This window comes from Sipha flava, unplaced genomic scaffold (assembly GCF_003268045.1).
Source record: "Sipha flava isolate LNK unplaced genomic scaffold, YSA_version1 102_pilon_pilon, whole genome shotgun sequence".
NCBI classification, from domain to species: Eukaryota; Metazoa; Arthropoda; class Insecta; order Hemiptera; family Aphididae; genus Sipha; species Sipha flava.
Genome location: NW_020271716.1, coordinates 190,866 through 211,059, shown reverse-complemented (window position 1 = coordinate 211,059; position 20,194 = coordinate 190,866). Strand labels below are relative to the sequence as shown.

The window sequence follows — 20,194 nt, the reverse complement described above, 5'->3', positions numbered from 1 at the left end:
TTTTATTTTTTTTTTTTATTTTTTTTTTTTTTATTCAATAAAAATAACAATAAAATTTGGTTGTTAGAATTATGGATGTGTATTGAATTAGTGGGATGGGTAGTGTTTTGTTTGTTGGACTTGTTGGGTCCGCTGATGATATTGTTAGTAAGGCTCGACATTTTTAAGGTTGGATTCGCTGTGTTATTGTTCTGGTCTTTGTATCTTTCCTCGGATATTGTATCTGTAGTTAAACTGGTGCTTGATTGACCATTATTAATTAGGTCAATGGATATATTTTCTGTGGATGATGATGTGTTGGTTTCATTTTTTGCGTTTGATGGTTGTGTTATTTCCAATTTATTTATGTTCATTTTTTTGCAAATTAAAGACGTGTGCTCAGTGGGTTTGCAATTGAAGCATGTTGTACGATCGTCTGTGAAAAAAATTCGGTGCTGTGAATCATTATCGTTAATTAATAGTGATCCTGGTATTTTTGGTGGGTCTTCGTGTTTTATAAACATTTGTCTCCGAAAACTTAATATGTAATCGTAACCTTCGTTGGCGATTCCAGCTTTGAGGCAGCTTAATTGGAATATCGGGGTTATGTTAGATTTTTTTTTAAGTGATCGAGAATATTTTTATTGGAAATAGATGGGTGTTACGTTAAATATTACTATCCTTTTTGCTGGGTTTATAAGTCTGCGAATCTGAATAATCTGAATAAAATCATAATGTAACTGCAATTATCATATTACGTTTCGTAATATTATTGTCGTGGTAACGCAGTCATTGAACTATACAAATCTCCAAAACACGCAAACGTGATATACTAGATTAGCATATATTTTAACTGTTACTAGAATACTAAAATTTATAACACGGTCACTGTTGTTAGAATCAAACACAAACCCTCAGATAAAATACTATCAAAACGTCATGCCTGACCGCAAAATTGAAACGAATAATGCAAATACGACACATGGAAAGGGACGAATGTACGAAACCGAACGACACGGAGAGAAATTCATAGCGCCCGCATTGCGCGTGTGGCGCCATACGAAGATGGCAAAGGACTCGGTTCCCGGGGCGTCTAAGGACTTGGTTCCAAGGAAGGCAAATAAGACGGCTCAGAAGGTGGCACAGGACTCGGTTCCAAATGCAGTCGAGAGAGAAACGGCTAACATTGGAAATTACCTGCATATGATACGAGAACAGTTGACAAAAGAATGTCAGTCGTACGAAATCGCGTCAAACAGCGACATCATTAACGATTCTGCGACGGTGGCTACGATGAACCAACGAGTACTGGACGCGATAAAGGTATGACTATATAAATATGATTAGGATATAAATTGAATAGTAATAAATAATTTAAAATTAGTTACTAAAATCAAAATTAAAAAAATATGAAAGAATAACTCAAATATGACAAATATGACAATAAAACACTGTATGCAGAGGTGTGGCTATTTAATAACCAGACTATCAATTTAGCGATAAATTGTGTATAGATAAGGGAATAATGTTAGTATATTTATAATCCATAAATATCACTGCATTGAACAATACTAATTTGGTTAGATTTCGTTTCATAGCCTACGCGTGAGCGTCGTTTATATTTACTTCTTACGTAATGGATGTTGAAATAATGTTGGGCATAAAAAATAAACAACGAATTAATTTAAAATTTTCCAGCTCACAGTGCCTTTTCTGTCAAGTTATTTCTAGTTAAAAATTTAACACTCTCATATTTAACAGATACGAAAAAAAAAAATTTCGGGTAAATTAAATCGTGTTCTTTCAAAGGAGAGCTGGAAACATTTACAAGACATTAACAACATACTGTTTGGGGTTTCATCAAATATTGATTATCTTGGGTTTTATTTAAACGAAATAGCTTGAATGAAGTATGTTCCAATCACTGGAACAGTGAATATAAGTGTTTGTTTTCGATGTATAAAAATATTTTGTCTGATATTAGAGATTCACAACTGAAAAACTTTTAAAATTTACGTTACATTGACGTGTACATAACGAACTATAAATATGTATAGAGATACAATACTTATAATAATAATAATAATAGTATTTTCACTAACGGAAATTAATTAAAAGCCTACAACAACTAATTCCGAGTAACTCAGTAACCCTATATTATAAATAATGATTTATTATATACTTGATGTACATGGCATATTTGTACAACAGCCGTTATCATTCAATGGATAACGCTCTTAAAATAGCGAACTGATCGATAAACGTCCTGTATATATACGATACGAATTTTTTTTCGAAACGGCCGGTGTTCACCTGCACGACTATATTGAGGACATTATAGCAATAGTTATAGAAAGAAATAACATTAATTTTAGATTTTAGTCAGTCTTGTGGATAGTTATATTTTGGGCTCTAACGCAAATGTGCGATTTTATCGTATAATCATTTAAAACACTTACACGGTATTGATTGTTATTTAAGCGCAAACTAATCATCGTGCGAAATCGTTTCGTTGTATGCAATTAATTAATTTAACTTCATCAAATCGTTTAAAATCGGAAACACAAACACTTTTATCAGCAGTATTTAAATTGCTATCGAATAGCGCGGTACATTTTATAAGTGGACCGAAAATCTTTCCTTATTGGTTTGGCATCAAGGTACCCATTATTATTCCGTTGCTACGCTAGAACGATGCAACGTTTGCGAATTTTCCATAGTTATAATAACGCCTATACGTATATTGTGAATATTTATCGGGAAAATTAAACTTCGTAGGTACATTTTACCTTATAACAATCATTACTTATACAAATGTGAGTAACATTAATTGCAGATAATATCACATGTTGCGATGAGCCTACTTGAAACAATATTTCATTATATTGTACGAATTAATCTCGAAATAATAAATGTTATTATGTATATACAGTAAACTACTGAAATCAATTTTGCGATTTTCATGTTTAAAATATCAAGATAAATTCGTTGACAATTTGACCGTAGGTCACTCTTTCAATAACGATGCGAAGTCAAAAATTGTTAGCAGTTTTATAGAAACTCAAAGATACATTCAATTTATGTTTAAACGCTATAACTACTACGAAATATGTATATATATATATATGTGAATGTATATATAAGAAATATGTATATATATATATATATGCCAATAAGTCCGCACTCATATTTTTATACGTATTTATATTATAACTTTATGCGTGCAATGGATTTAATGTGATTTAAAATGTACGAATGAAATATTTCATAGGCGAAAAAAATATTTTCGGTACAAGGATATTATCCAATCGTTTCGGAAGAAATGAAAAAAAGAGGTTGGATTGAAAAAAAGGACCCGGGATTGAATCCACTAGATTATAAATATTTCATTACTTTAATGTCGGCAACGAGTAAGTATAATAATAAACATTGCAGTTAACATTTCAGTTTTCGACAAAACGAAACACGAGTAAAACGTTCTGTAATCCTTTCGACGAGGTCGGTAAACGGTGGTTCGGAGCATATTGCGTACAGTTTTTTTTTCTGGGCACAACCATTCTAATGTTTAAGTTTTTTTAAATTTTTTCATTCGACAAACAAACAAACAAACAAACAAACGTTTCGTCGATGGAGTTAAAAAAAATGTAGCGCATTGAAATCAATAGTTAAACAATGATCGGTCGACGAACGATTTCTGTGCAGATTACTGCGGGACGTTCGATATCTCATCGCCGCCGTCGTTGAGCGGGATGTCCGTGAGTGCCTTGGTCGAGGAAATTTTAGCCAACGATCGCGCGTGGCCGTTGGTTAGGGACGTGGTTCCAAGCTACGTGTTCACCACGAAAAGCAGTGCCGAACAGAATGAGGTCGTCGACGGTGCCACGGCTTTGAGCCAACTGGGTCGTTTGAGGTTTGGCAACAAAGTATGTACACGCGCTCGTGTTATCGCGCGGGCGGTGATCGAGAAAATATATAAAACAAAAATATTGGTGAAACGGTGTATCGGGGCTACCGACACCCGAATCTTAAATGAATACACGGGATACTCTATTACATTATTTATTGAATATTAACAAACATTATACAAATTAATAAGGGGATATTCCGGGCCGCGCGGCTGGCTTGAGCAAGCGGCCGCACAGTGGTTTGAAATGTATATTTAGCTTACATAAAATTATTTTTTGCGTTATAACTATAGTTATTATAGTTATAACCAGTGGCACCCAGACAGGTTACCAAGGGGTGCAATTACTTGTGGTCTCGTCGGGGGTGGGTTGGGGGATATATAATTGAACAACTTGGATACCAAACATTATGGAGTATGGCAAGCCAATAACATTATTATTATAACACAAACATTATATCTATACGGCACTGGGTGTAGACATTTTAATTGTAATAAATCTTAATTTGCCATATAATGTTTTTTTTGATCATTAGCAGTACAATTAATTTGCAGTAGTACAAATGAGAACATAAACAGATCACTGTCTGTTACCGATTGTGATGTAGAAAAATTAATCCTATAGTGAGCCTGGCCACTACTCCCATCACATCTCCATTTACACAACAATTCATATTTGCCTATTATTATATTAATATCATTTAATGTTGGCATTTTAAAAAGGCGCTCAACAGTGTGATTCAACAAATCCTGGAGAAGTATTTCTGCGCTATTTCCTGTATGATAATATTTTTCGGATAACATTGTTTTTTAGCAATAAGAACTTTTTCATATGGTGGATAAATATTAGACTTCCGATTTTTAGAACCAATTCTAATGCTAAAATATTGTTTTTTTGTTAAGCGATTACCAATAAGAAATGCTATGGCTTCATTAGCTGTGTAATGAACGGAAACAGATATATTATTACTTTGTAATGACTTTCAAATTTTCTTAGCATGTTTAGGAGTTGATGTAATCTCTTTTTTAATTAATACTACACTTCTATTTCCAGATTTAAACAATTTAGATGTCACAGCATATTTTAATTTCGGAGAAGTATAAGTTTTTACAATATCCTGTACTTTTGTTTTTTTTTACTCTTTCAGAACAAGAATTGAAATCTTTTTTCGGACGCCCAGCATGATTACTATATATTTGAAACTCATAAATATGTAGAATAAATTATCTTTAGAGCCAAATGGAATGTTTTTTCATAAAAATTTAAATCTATTGCATTGAGATCATTTTCAATTTAAATCTACTGCATAAGGATGTATTAATTCTGAAATTCGGTCTTTGTATTCTAAATCCTATTGTTGCTCATTATATTTTTCACAAATTTTACTAAATAAAAATGTCCTTGACCCAACAGAATAAGGATTTAATGTGCTTATTTCATGTACCATATTAAACAGATCTTCGTATGTGAAATTGATTGTTTGCATACCACTACTAAAATATACTAAAAATCAAATAAAACCCAAATAGGCAATTAAAAGCAAGCGAAAGTTATTAGAATTGATTAATTAATGTATATATTAAATGAAAAATATATGGTACAAGTGTTACTATTTGTTACTTTTAAGTTATAGTATTTTTAATGTACAAAACCTTTTTTACTGTTAATATTTTAAGTTTTAGAATATAAATGTTCATTTGAATATCGATATTAAAATAATTTTATTTATGCTTACCTCCATTTACAGTTTCCATGCTATACAATGTCTATTGAAAAATAATTTTTAAATGATTGGTATACTTTCAACCACAGTCGAACATAAAATAAATGAATGTTCGATAGTGATAAATAATACAGACAAATATTTGTATAATTTTATAAATAAATCGACTTAAGTAATGTGCATGACAATATTTTATCAAATTATAAATTGTATAAACTTTTATACAGGTAACATATAGTGCAAATTTATTATTTAGATAATATTTTATCATACTTTAAAATTAGTATTTTATGTAAGTTAAATATACATTTCAGACCACTGTGGGCCGCGGCGGGCGGTATCGGGCCCTACGCAGGCGCGACTGGGAGATCTGGATGCACGATGGAAAGCAGGCTTAAACAAGCGAGCAATACATGATCACTTTACCGGCGACCGCTTAAATAAGCGCGCCAGAAAGGTTTTACAAGTGTTGGCCCTGAAAAGGACCTTTTTCAGTTTCGGTGAACAGACCCATGAATGCCGCTGGAGCCGGATTCGTGGTTGTTGTAATCGTCGTCGTGGTTATCGCCGCGTCGTTGCCGTCGTCGTCGTCGTAATCGCCGTTGGGCTCTTCCAATCTTCTTATCTTGATATCTGAGATGTTGATAGTAGAGATGTTTAGTTCGTGAACGAATAGTTCATTTGAACTATTCACTTTGATGAACTATTCTGAACTGTTTCAGACTTAATAGCTCACAATTCGAAAAAAATTGGTAGCATTGTAGAAATGAAATAGTTCACGAACTTCTTTAAAAATTCTCTGTGGTTCGTTGTTTGAAATCCGGTAAATTTAAACAGCTGTTTACAATTAGATAACAAATACTTAATTGTCCATAAGTAGTGTGAACTACTACTGAACTGTGTACTGCTGTACTAATAGTGATAAAAGGCAGAGGCGTGTCCAGCGGGTAGGCCTGGTAGGCCCGGGTTAGGGTTTTTAACCTTTAAGTATACCCAAAATATGCATTTTAAAATTATATTTATATAAGTACACGAATACTGAATGTAAAATGTAAGTACATTAACATACTGCGTAGACAATTGTGTGACCATATTTTTTATCGATCATATTTTTTGCTGTAAACAATATACATATTTGTCTATAAATAAAATTAATTACTGTAAAATTTATCGGCAATTCTCAAACGCTTCTTGGAAATACTCCATATTTCTATATAGATCAGGGGTGGCGAACCTATAGCACGGGTGCCAAAAATGGCACGTTGACCAAATTTTAATGGCACGCGCAAAAAATTGAAATTATTAAAAATTGTGAAAAAAAAAATATACTATTTATAAAATGTTGATTGTAAGAAATTAAAATAAACAAATTGTAGACTTTTTAAAAATGACAATATTCCTTATGCTTTCATATTTTTCGTCAACTTATGTTTGTGAAAGCTTATTTGCCATAACAAATTTAATTAAATCGAAGAGAAGAAACGTTTTGACCAATGAAACCATTTCTGCTTGTGTTTCTACTAATAATGACTAAAATTTGTTAAAAACAATGTAATAAATCTGTAATTTTGTATATAGTCTTAGAAAATATAATTTTCTTCGGACACGTGAACGATTTTCAAAACCTAAAAAAGAAAAATTTGGCATTTGAACTAAAAAAGGTTCGCCATACCTTATATAGATATTACACGACCCGACGACCGTCGTCGTTTGGTCGGCGATCACCGCCGTAGTGTTGAGCGTCAAAAACTATGACATTGCTATTAGATAACGAATATTTTATTTAGTACCGACTTTTAATTTATTGTCACGGTTGACAACCGAGCCCGTGAGTGAGAGTCTTCGTTTTGTATTTTTTTGTGCATATATTTTAAAACTATTATAAATTGTTTTTTTTTTTGTATTTTGTTAAAATTGATAATTTGTAATAAAATAATTAGCCAATTTTTTAAACCTGTTCCTAAATCAACAAGAATAGTAAATGATTAATGATGATATAGTAGATCTACCACCAAAAAAAATTGTAAAACTAAACGACAATTCAATTTCTAACGATTCATTTAATGCAAAAGTTCTCGATATTAGTTTAAATTGTGATAAAAAACCTATACAGCCAATCATTAATTTTCCCTGTCGAAAAATTGTTGAGAAACAATGTTGTTTTCAAAGTTATTGGTATAAAATATACCCTTGAATTGAATATTCAGTTCAATTGGGTGCAATTTTTTATTTCTATTGTCGTCATTTTGCAAACATTTTGTCATATTTTTTGAATATTAATAGTACATTAACTAATTATGTTATAACTTCAACGGCTGGTTTTAAAAGTACTGATATTGCAATGCCAAATATGCAAGTTATGTATTCTACAGTGGTAGATAATATATTAAGTGAAATGAACAAAAGATTTAATGACCTTTCCGATTTTTTAACTGCAATATCAGTATTTAATCCGACATTAAACAATTTATTAAATAATTATTTTGTTTTAAAATTTACGAATTATTATGACGATGATAAATATTTTTCGGATAAAGTATTGAGTCAATTCAAATTCAATGTAAAATAACCCGCAGGGGCTTCGCCCCCATACCCCCTTCCCATACACAAGTAAAACTTTTAAACCATTAAAAATATAGATATGTTTTAATTGTATTCAAAAAACACTAAATAACGTATATTTAAAAATAATTAATATTTTATTTTAATGACAAATAATGTATTTGTATTAGCAAAGATACTCAAAATATCATCGCTTTTTATATTTTTCGATATATCTTTTTCAATATATAGTAGATATTGAAAGATTGCTGAACCTATCTTGAATCAACAATATCCTTAGCCAAGTTTTTATTTTTTTCATTGCACTGAAACTTCTTTCGCAAGTAGCCAAATTATGTAATTGGTATTGTTAATACTATTGTAAATAGTTTTTTATTATTTCTTATTTTACGATTTTCAAAAAAAATGAACAGATAATTATAAATAAATTATAAAAACAACGAATAAAATTTCTAACAAAGTTTCGATTTTTGGGGGGCTCTTAAAATATTTGGGGGGTATAAGCCCCCCAAGCCTCCCCTGATATCCGCCTATGCATTTATGACTACTACACGTTTTCATAATTCAGCGCTGATATTAATCGAGAGTTCATTTGGGAGTTGTCGAAAGATCCTACTAAGATAATTGACGAGTTCGCCAAAATGAAAAACCGGCGAATTCAATTTATTAAATAAATACTCATATTATAAATAGTTCTTAATATTAGTACGTCATGTTACAAAATGTGATGACTATACAAATTATTTTTATAACCAGGCCTGTCCTGAAGTTTGGTCCTAGACACGCCTCTGATAAAATGAATAGTTAATTGCCAAACAATATCAGTATGATCAATAAAATTAGTGAATTACGTGAACTTAAGAATAGTTCATATGAACTATTTACTTGAATGAACTGTGAACTATTCACAGAAATGAATTAAACTTTCCATCTCTAGTTGATAATTGTGGATAGAAGAATGGAGTGTCAATGCTCAGAAAGGTTTCCGGTATTTATATCTAATTGAATATCGACGCTCCATCCTCATTCGTCGGTTTCCTATCTCCCATCGACGATGTAAAACGGCACTATTCTTATATTTTATTTGGTCGCCTTCGTGCCGTTTTACCTCGTCGTATCGTTGTTCTTTGTGGCCCTGAAAAGGGCCGTTTTACTATACATGCGCTCCGTTACATCAGGCAGGACTGGGCGAGACCGTGGCGAGTGTGTCGAGCGAACGAAACGTTCGATTCCCGAGGACCTACGGCATCTCGAACTACAGTTTGCAGTTGGACGTGTTCGTAAAGGATTACCGATTGACCGCGGTCGTGGGCTCGTTGAAGTATATAGTTCGTTTCAAACGCTCGGAGAAAACGATATTCAGCAAGAACGGAACGGTAAGCTTGTGCGAATGGATTACGGCGAGACCCTGAGGCCGAAACAGTGTGTGCGTGTGTTTGTGTACACTATTTATGAAAGTGTATCACATTAATTATCATATTGTCATATTAATGACTCATGATATTATTAATTTATATTCATAACTTGGGTAAATATCATAATTATATTTATTTCATTTTTTACATTTTAAATAAAATATTGTTTGTTAAGCCCGTTTTAAGTTAAAAAAATGGATTTTCTTTAAATATAACTCATTATGTGATATCATAATGTTATTATTACTCTAATAAGTACTTTAACAAAATAAGTTTAAATATGTTTTATAAACACAAATAATGTTTTACCATAATAAAAAAGATTAAAACAAATTATTTTCGATAAAAATGTACACAAACAGATTTATATAAAAACAATACATTCCTTATTTAAATCAGAATTTTAAAATTTTAAAAGTTAACAGATTTTTTTTTAAACTGTTTTATTTTTTTAAATTATACCAATCAACTAATAGTTTTGAATACATAGTAAGTCTTTTAAGACTAGATAATATTATCGTTGCAGAACGAGAATCACAAATAAATCGAAATTTTTGTTCTTTGATATTTTTTTACTCCATCTATAGGCTATGAAAAATGTTAACAGGTATTGTTCTACTATTCTCTACCGCAATGTTTTCGTAATCGCTATAATTATTAATAAATAACCCAGGAATATAACTATTTTTCTTCTAATACGAGTAGTTTGTGAAAAATATTTTTATATGTTTTTACTAATGAGTATTATTTGTAAATACTTTAAAGGTAAAATTTATATGATAAAAGAGAAAAGTATTCTTATAATAAATAGTTTATTAAGTGATCATATTGTAGATTAATACGAATAATAATGAAAAATTATTAACGTACTAATAAATGTAGAACAGTATTCCTTAAACAATTGCCTTAAATATTATTTAAATGTTTGAATAAAAAAACATTTTCAGAAATCTGTGATAGGAATCTTTTAACATGACCTTTTTATTATTAAAAATCGGTCAAGTAATATCAAAATGATTAAAATATGTACAAATTATATATTTTGAAATTATTATTTGAAAATGATTTCTAGAAATTTAACACCTGTATAAATTATATAAAAGCATACATTAAGCTACGCTGACTAATGAAAATATGTCATTTTTAAAGAGTAAAATACACCGAGTTTTGATGTATTAACATACCTTTGTGTTTCAACCGCATTATAGTATGACATTAAACAAAAACGTAAAATAAAATATTTAAGTGAAATATTAAATTAACAAACACACGTACACACACGTACACACGTACACACACACACACACACAGACACACACACACGTACAACAAAAAGAGCAGTGTTTTGGGAGACAAATAAATGCACAGAATAAAATTAGTCAATAAGATAAACGATTGTATTCCGTAAACAATTAATCTTATTTTAAACCATGAATGTGAAATTATTTAAATTAATTGATATTTAAATACTAGGTTTCCAAATATATTAAATATCGCGAAATAATATAAATGTTGAGTAAATATAAAAAATAGACTCGTAAATTATTGCTAAACCTATACAAATATTTACGAGTAGTGAAAACCTCTCTTCACCGATAACTCGGAAACGTCCTCTATAAATAAGTATTTAAAAATAAAAATATTCATATATTTAATTATAAAAATGACGATTTGAGACCAATGGTTCTTTATTGAGATAACAGCTATTATCGCAGTTAATGTTAAGATATATTATGTGTTTCGTCTTACAGATTCCGTTCGCAATGATTAACTTTATCGAACTACGTTGTCGTGAATTCATACACGCTTATCGAAGCACAAGTAAAAGAGATATTTTATGGTTTACCACGGAGCTAGTGGAAAGTTGGAACGATTTCATCGCGTGGAGTTATGAACTCTTAGAACGAGGCCGTAATATCCGTCTGCTTCAATGGTTTCAAATTAACGTAAGTATCAACCCTTTTTTATATTTCAACTATGTGTATTTTCGAATTTTAATTTACGGGAAATTTACGTGTACCACGAGACAATATTTTTAAGTGATAGATTTTTTGTACTTGTTAAGCAATATCAACTTTTATAAATGCTTATCATACGATACACTTATCAACTTACACATTTCATACGCTGCATTAATTTGGAATTATTACAAAAGTAGTAGTCCTTTTATTGACTATGTTACACCAACAATTCCAGAAAAATTTAACTAATATTTGTATATAAAAAAAAAAAAAAATGGTATTCCCATTTCTAAAACGAAAATTGATAATAGTGTCACAGGACACTTCTCAGTAGTTACAAAATATTTATATATAATTTTATATAGTACATGTATCAGAGGCGTAATTAAGGGGAAGATAAGGGGGATATATACCCCCCTCCCCAGAACCTAAATATTATGTATAATTATTTAATAATTTGTGGCTTGTGAGATTACATGTTTATGTATGTACATTATATTACAAAATTAATTTAATATTTTAATAATTATTGTTTAATTTAAAAGTGAAATTTAATTTTAATACATTTAATATTTACATTTCGAAGAATTTATTATAATATAGTATAGGTACTAAATTGTGTAGAATTTTAAAGCAACATTTATTAATACATTTTGTGTACCTATTTATTAGTTAAAGGATTTTTGATGAAATAGTACTCCTAGGTACCATTCACCCCGAACTTGAAAATCTAAGTATTTTGTATGTAAAATATGTCTTTCCCCCCTAAGAAAAATTCTTAATTAAGCCACTACTGGAAACATTTTTAAATTCTGTTGAACTATTTTCAAGGGTGTGTAACACAGGATACAAATATTTCCCAAGCAACAAACGGGTATTATTAGGATTAGTAAGGGTATAAGAAGATTTTTAATAATACAAGCGGTATTTTAAAGGGTTATCTAGAAATGCGCCTATTGCCTAATTACTTGAACAAAATTAATTTTTTATTCCCCATTATCTTCCATATAGTAATTTTGTATCGATAGTTCAAAATAGTTGTATAATGTTTTTATGTGTATATTTCATATTGTTATACCAATGTATAAAGAGAATATTGTTACTTAAGAGATAATACGAATGAAACATATTATAGAAAATAAAAATGAAACATTTTTGTAAATAACAACATGCATATTTAAATGTTCAGTACTTCAAATTAATAATAATAATAGTGATAAAAATCAAAATTAACTCTGGATTTTTAAAACATATATAGTATGAAAACTAAAAATAATTACTGTATAATTGTTTAAAAATACTATCATACTTAGTTAATGTATCTTATAAATATATATATATATATATATATATATATACATACACCAATTAAATAATTACATGTATGGTATATTATTTTATAAATAAATATGTTATAATATTATTTGATTTGTCTTTTCTAGGCAAAAATATCAAACTTAAATTACTTAACTATTTACATTTTTTTAAGGCTTAACGTTAAATTTCGTTGTTAATATGTTGTAACTGTTGTAGACTTATTGACTATCGTTATACTTAGAATATAGATTAGCTATATTAAATAATTGTTTGTTCATTGATAATTATGAATTAACATTGTAAATAACTAAAAACATTTTTCAGTTCTATTTTTTATTTTTAACTTAATTTGTGCAGGTATTACAGTAATGGAATAGAAGCGTTATACCTACAATATAAATAATTTTAAATTGTTATAAATAATTAAAAAAATCTACAAAAACACATTTCATTTTTGAATAATAGAGTAAGCAAAATATATACTGCAATAACTGTGAGGTACAGTATGACAGTAATACATTTTAATTTCTTAACAGTGATGTGACTGACAGATTCCCAAATAGGATATTAAATTAATATTTATATAATGTACCTATATAAATTTAAATATTAATTATTACTGGTATCAGTTGCCGCAATACGAGTCAATGAAATATTTACTTAATATATAAACATTTATTATTTTATTACTTTATTAATATAATATATTTATACACGATATTAAAGTAGTTAAATCAATGAGTATAACTTTTACATTATTTTATTATTAGAAGAAACTGTAAATTCAATTACAGTCTGAACTATAAAAAATTTTGGTGATAAAAATTAATAAGAACACGTTTAGAAAGGCACTAGGACTACACTTTTACAAAAAAATAATGGGTTGTCACAATCGTTGGATGGATTGGGTTTTTTTTTAAAAATTTCAAATTTCTATTTGTATATTTTTAGGTCTGAGTTTTTTTTAGTCTTTAATTTAACTTTCTACTTTCCCAATATCATATTAAATAGCAACAACACAATGGGAGTTTAATAGTTACTCAAAAATTATTATACTTAATACGAGTTAAAATATTTTTTGTAAGTATATCATTTTGGGATAAAAATTACATAAAAAAATATACGGTTTAAATTGGAAATATATATGTTTTTGAATTCAACATTGAGAAGTATTTCCATTAATACAACGATGTACATCAATACACAGAGATAAGTACAGTCACATAGAACCAGTGGCATATATAAGGGTAGGATGTGGGAGTCAGACCCCCCTGGCCTTTTTTTAAATGTTAATGTTCTTAGTGTGAGGTCATTAGAAACGTTAAAAAAAAATAATGATAAAATAAAAATTATGATTTGTTTGGAAATGATCACCCCCCCCCCCCCATACAAAAGTTATGTATACGCCACTGACATGAATGTTTTCCATAAATCGTAGTTGGGAAAAATGCATAATAATAAGCATGGAAAAAGAGGTGTGGGCGATTGAAAAATCACTCAGTCCTTGCTTAACAGCGTGAAACCGTCTTTATTTCGCTGTTTAACTCTTGCGCTTATGGATTTATTATGCTAATGACCCGGTTCCAGGATATTTTTGAGCGGCTCGACCATATAGCGCAGACGATTAAATCGTACTGTCCGCAATATTTTATCGATGGCGAGACGAATCTGTGGATTCTGAAACCGTCCAACAAGTGTTCCGGTGCAGGGATACAGCTGGAAAGAAATTTCGAGAACATTAGGGAATTTCTTAAGAAACCGAATGTAATCAGACAGAATTACATAATACAGAAATATATAGGTAAAATCATTGATTATGTGACGACAATATGAGAGACATTGGTCTGTAATCGTTACGCGGTACATTACGACGTGATGATAACAATGTAACAATGATTATTGTTTTATAGAAAGACCGTTGCAGATTTTCAAAGTTAAAGTGGATCTACGGCAGTACTTTTTGATCACGAACACACGTCCGATAAAAATTTGGATGTACAGGTAACGAACAATATTTATTAACGCGTCCTGTAGTCGTTCCGCACCAGCTTTAGTGATATTTAAATAACCATAAGTGTTTTATAATAGAATGTGCCGGCCGCAGTGCAGCGTGTATGTGTTATACTCAGTGATGTAAATTGTATAATACGTATTGTAAAATATTGTATTATACGTCATATATAAAAAAGTAAAATACAAGTGGTATAAAAAAAAAAAAAAATCAGTGATAATTGATAAATGGTAGATATCAGTAATAAAACGACGGAGTACGGCCATACAAGTAACATGGTTATTGGTAGGTGGTTGCCGGTTGGCATCGATCGTAGAAAATAGATTATAAAGAATAAGCATCATTGTCCATTATAAAGAACTATTCTAGACATAGACGATAGACCCATTCACTTAAGTTCCATGATTCTAGTCGAAATATTTGTGAATCGTAGTGATACGTGCGATAAGTGCCAAGTCATAATCAGTAGACAGTAGACAGCAGTATAATATTATACTAAATTGTATTAATTCTATTTAATTTAAAACGTTAGTTACTGTGGGTCGACCTAATAATGTCCGGCAGTTATATATTTAACAATTATGTAAATATCATAACATTTTTGTAGACTACTGTATTATACAATAAAAAAATAAAATACAGTATTTTACATCACTGGTTATACTCGTAGTACAGAACTTTATGTGTTTATTATATTTACTGCAGCTAACGTATGTTATAGTTTAACTACTCTTACTCAACTTTGGCAATTTTACAAATATTGTAATTTAAATATCTAACATTAAATTATTACGTTTGTATTCTAGTATAAAAGTAATTGCACCGGTACAATAACGTAACTCCAATTAATTATAACGTGTCTGCAGGGCCGTGGAGAGAAATCAAGGGCCCCAAGGACAAATTAATCCGGGGCCTTCTCGTACAAAGTATTAAACTTGCCACTGACTTCCAGTGTCATATTTTAAAATATGTATACCAAAGAGATAATGTAATCGCAGTCACGACGAATTTTAATTATTATTATAAAAAATATGGTTTTATATTATTAAGTATAACGATTATTTATTATAATTTTTTCTACTATGATTTAAATATGTGAACGATATGATATTATAATTTTTTTTTAATAATATATTATATTAATTTTGTACTAATACTTGATTTTCTTCACTGGCGAAGTTTATATGAATTACCTATTTTTTTTCCGGTGGAGTTTACAGTAAAAAAAGGTACTAGTGGCGAAATTTACATGTGCCCCTGTAGAGCATATGCTATAATTATCGGTGTATACTAGTTGCGGTCACTCAAAATATATATCAAGTATATATAGTATATACGATGCTATTTTTTTTAACAATAAAGATTAAAAATTTTCCTTTCCATTTTATAAACAGACTTAGGACTGTCCACACAATTTTTATTCTGTAGGTTTGAAATCGCTGAAGTAATTGTGAAAAGTCACGCGGCAACTCCGGGTGAACATTCATTCTTGCAGTGTGTATATTTTTTCTAGTCAATGTAACGCCATTTGACCCTAGTACTTGACATCTCAGAATAAAAAATTTTGGAGGGACGCTCGTTCAACTGCTCCACTGCTTCACGTTTAACATTGTAACTAACCTTTTGCCGTACCATTGATTGGTGATCATCTAGTTCGTGATTATACTACTATTGCAGGGGCGTATACAAGGGAGGATTTAGGGGTCAGATCCTCCCCCCATAGGTATTTTAAAAATTATATAAAATAGTATTCTTAATGTAAGGAAATTATAAGGAAACAAAAAATATTTCAAGGATATATTGTAAATTATTATTTTGAAACATTCAATATATATATATTTTATAATTTATTATTTAAATGTGCAAGTCCTTTGACTTAGGAATTTTTTTTCCATAATAATTTGTTTGCAATTAATCCTCTCATATAAAAGTTTTATGTACGCCACTGTACAATTTTAATTATTTTATTTACAAACTTTACAGATATGTAATAGGTATATGACCGCAACTAAGATATTACCTACAATTCGCGTGACTGCAACTGTTATATGTTCTTATCTCGAAAATCATCGCTGACCGCAATCGGATACAGCTATAATTATTTGGTAGGTTATTTGCACGATTCATGTTAGTGATCCATAAATAGCTCGACACCATGACCGAGACATAGTGGACTTTGTCAGGCCCCGAGCCTTTTTTAAAGCCCGGTTTCCTGGGCTATAATCCCGGCTGCCCCCTCTTCTCGTCGGTCCTGCGTTCCTGTTATTGAATCTTTAGCACGTATCTGCGTTTAGTGTTTTACGTAGTTTGAAAATATTATTTTAATCATAATATCTAGTATAGAGGGTGATGATTTTAATCAATTATTCATGTTATAACACGATAATGTTCTTTAAATTCATTATATATTTATTAAGATAGTATGGTATTATTCCAGATAATGATTAATGTGCATGAATAGAATAGAGCATCAAACCTGCAGTAGTTCATAATTTAAAATTTAAGATTGAAAGAGTTAAAAAATTAACCATGCGTACATTTTATCTAACCGTTGTTATTTAGATTTCAGTTTGAAAAATATAATATAGATAAAAGTGTAAAATTATATTTTTACAACATACTATTTTATGGCTGTTGTAGGCAATTATTTATGTAGTTAGTTAGTTAGTTTATTATATATAACCTATCCTCTAGTAAAATAATTAATCTAAATTGCGAAGACAAAATATGTTTTATTCCCGTCACTTATTTTTAAACGAAGTAATTTGAGTTAATTTTACGAGCGTAAATATAAAATGAAATTAAAAGACTTAAGGTCCAACGTTTTATTAAAAAAAAAAAAAAAATTAATTAATCAAAATAAGTCTATATCATCATATTGCGCTAAAATTATTTCAATATCACTTTACCAAAATAAATTAAGTATAAATAAAACGCATTTTAACTAATTGCATAAATTAAACACAAATTGTTTTATTATTATGTTAAATTCATGTTAGCTAATTTAAACGTAAGCTATGTAAATTATTATACAACATATTTCATTCGTCTAAACATTTCCCGCTGCTGGTTGAATAAAAAAAATCCAAACGGATTGCTTCATAAAAAAAAAAAAAAAAAAAACGTAAAAGTCGAGTTTTTTTCTCGTTAAATAACGAATTTTACTTATAACATTATAAACTGACATAAGAAATGCGCGAGTATGGTATTCATAATGTACCAATGTATATATTTACATATTATACAGGATATAAATATTTTAACGGGTGTGTAACACGTGCAGGGAAGGATACGTAAAGTTCTGTTCGTTACCGTTTTCCGTGAACGACCTGAGGGACGGGGTTCACTTGAGCAACGTCAAGGTGCAATCGAGATATAGAATGTTCAGAGCATCTGGTGTGCCGGAGGAGTGCATGTGGGATTTCGCGCAGTTCAAACAGTACCTGGCGTCGATTGGCAAGGGTAACGAGTGGGACGCGTCGATATACCCGAGCATGTGTGAAACGATCACGGTCGTGGTTCTCGATCACCTCAAGCGCAACCTCGGCAAAATGCATTCGTTGTCTTCATTCCAGTTGCTCGGAGCGGATTTCGCGCTGACGGAGAACCTTGAGCCTTGGCTAATAGAAATCAACAGTAATCCTGGCCTGAGTCCGAATACGTATGTCATTAACAACGTTGTTACGACGTTGCTGAAGGACATAATCAAAGGTACTGCGATTAAACAGCAATATCGACGTTTCGATTATTGCGACTATCATGATAATAACACGGCGAGTATGTTATATTATACTAAGACGACAACGTTAAACATGATGCGATCAACAGACGTATAGCCATATGTATCAAAGCTTCACGCGTCACTCTCTAGTCGATTATTTATTAATGTCTACACATCTACGTGTGTGTTGACATTATAACGTAGTATCGTGCTACTGATACGTGTCGCTTATAGAATTGACTACGTTGTGTGTTTACAACCAATGCGGATATATTATTATTATGTTAAAATTAAATTAAAATTATGGAAAATGATACGGTTAAAAATTAAAACGTGCATTGAAAAGAAAAATAATAATAATAAAAACAAAAAGCTTATTTGTATAATTCTTTGGTAATGCTTGTTTTTCAAGATTTCTGTGTTAATTGTGTTTTTAGTTACTGTAGATTTTCCACTCGATTCAACTACAGATACTGGACTTTTCGAGCGAATTTGCACTAACACATCTGTAAAACACGGCAACTTTACGAAAACCGACACAAAGGAATATTATTACCACCAGCCACTCAAGAGCACTATAAAACACGGCCACAAGTTATTGAAAAAATAAAAAAGATGATTATCACATACGTGTTCCCAGCCCCCCACATTGAAATTCTCAAATTTTTTTTGGCCTAGAAAATTTTTTTTTAATAAGTGATTTTGATGTGTGGAGAGGGTCGGAGACACATGTCTACAGCCTCCTCACCTATTTTTCGTAACTTAATTAAAACACTTGCAAATACATGCTAATTATATGTTAAATATTTGCCAAAAAAAAAATTTGAAAATTTCAATGTGGGAGGGGGACATGTACGTATGATTATCATATTATTACGATCATACCATAGCAACAGCATGTTAAATTGTTCTTTAAAAAATAAACTACAGAGTTTTTATCTTAATGACTTACAAGTTTATTGCTGTAAGCCCTCTGTCGCATGTAGGAGTGTACATTAGAATCATCCGTCTAAGCATTGTACACTTTTATAAATTTGTTACGTCTTACTATCAAAATCGTACATTCATTTTGCAAGTTCAACATTTGGTTCGTAACAACGTCATCATTTTAACTTTTTTTTTATATTCAACATAGATTAACAAATGTGGTATCGATGGATGCGCTCTTATTGTATGAATATTGCTATGAAAGATAATTCCAATTTTGTCCAATTATTAACGATTTTAGAGAGTTTTTGAAGTAAAACTTCTTTCTTGAGAACTAGGTGGAAAATAAGACGACACGAACAAATGAAACAGCAGGTTATGGTGTATGGATGCGTGTGTAAAAGTGCGACATCGGTTGAATGATTAAATGTCATATGAGCGAGTGTGATAGCGCGTCATTTGCTGAGTGTGTTCTTTATGTTTTTTTCTATTTCTACTATCCTCTTTGTGCGGATCTTCGTATTCTGGGACCGCTTGTGGAGGGTTACTTTGTACGGGGCATGCAGGCATTATACACGCATGCGCGCTTGTTGTTTGATTACTTGCAGTGAACATAGCACAAAAAATACACGCAAATATATATTTCATATTTTGTATACGTGATTTAAAACAA

General features: G+C 30.4%; 1 protein-coding gene across 1 annotated transcript; it reads left to right on the top strand.

Moving 5' to 3' along the window:
* The first annotated feature begins 1,044 nt into the window (after window positions 1-1,044).
* LOC112681503 (tubulin glycylase 3A-like) lies at window positions 1,045-19,411 on the top strand. Its single transcript, XM_025551757.1, has 9 exons — window positions 1,045-1,302; window positions 3,251-3,389; window positions 3,682-3,902; window positions 9,348-9,545; window positions 11,336-11,530; window positions 14,450-14,663; window positions 14,773-14,863; window positions 18,157-18,584; window positions 19,032-19,411. The coding sequence occupies exons 1-9, from the start codon at window positions 1,045-1,047 to the stop codon at window positions 19,202-19,204; spliced, it is 1,917 nt and encodes a 638-aa protein (XP_025407542.1). The 3' UTR covers window positions 19,205-19,411.
* The last annotated feature ends 783 nt before the right edge of the window (window positions 19,412-20,194 follow it).

Coding starts and splice junctions, on each gene's coding strand:
- LOC112681503 (XM_025551757.1), top strand. CDS start 1,045: ATGGCAAAGGACTCGGTTCCCGGGGCGTCTAAGGACTTGGTTCCAAGG. Junction 3,390..3,681: donor TACTTTAATGTCGGCAACGA/GTAAGTATAATA, acceptor ATTTCTGTGCAG/ATTACTGCGGGACGTTCGAT. Junction 14,864..18,156: donor ATAAAAATTTGGATGTACAG/GTAACGAACAAT, acceptor TAACACGTGCAG/GGAAGGATACGTAAAGTTCT.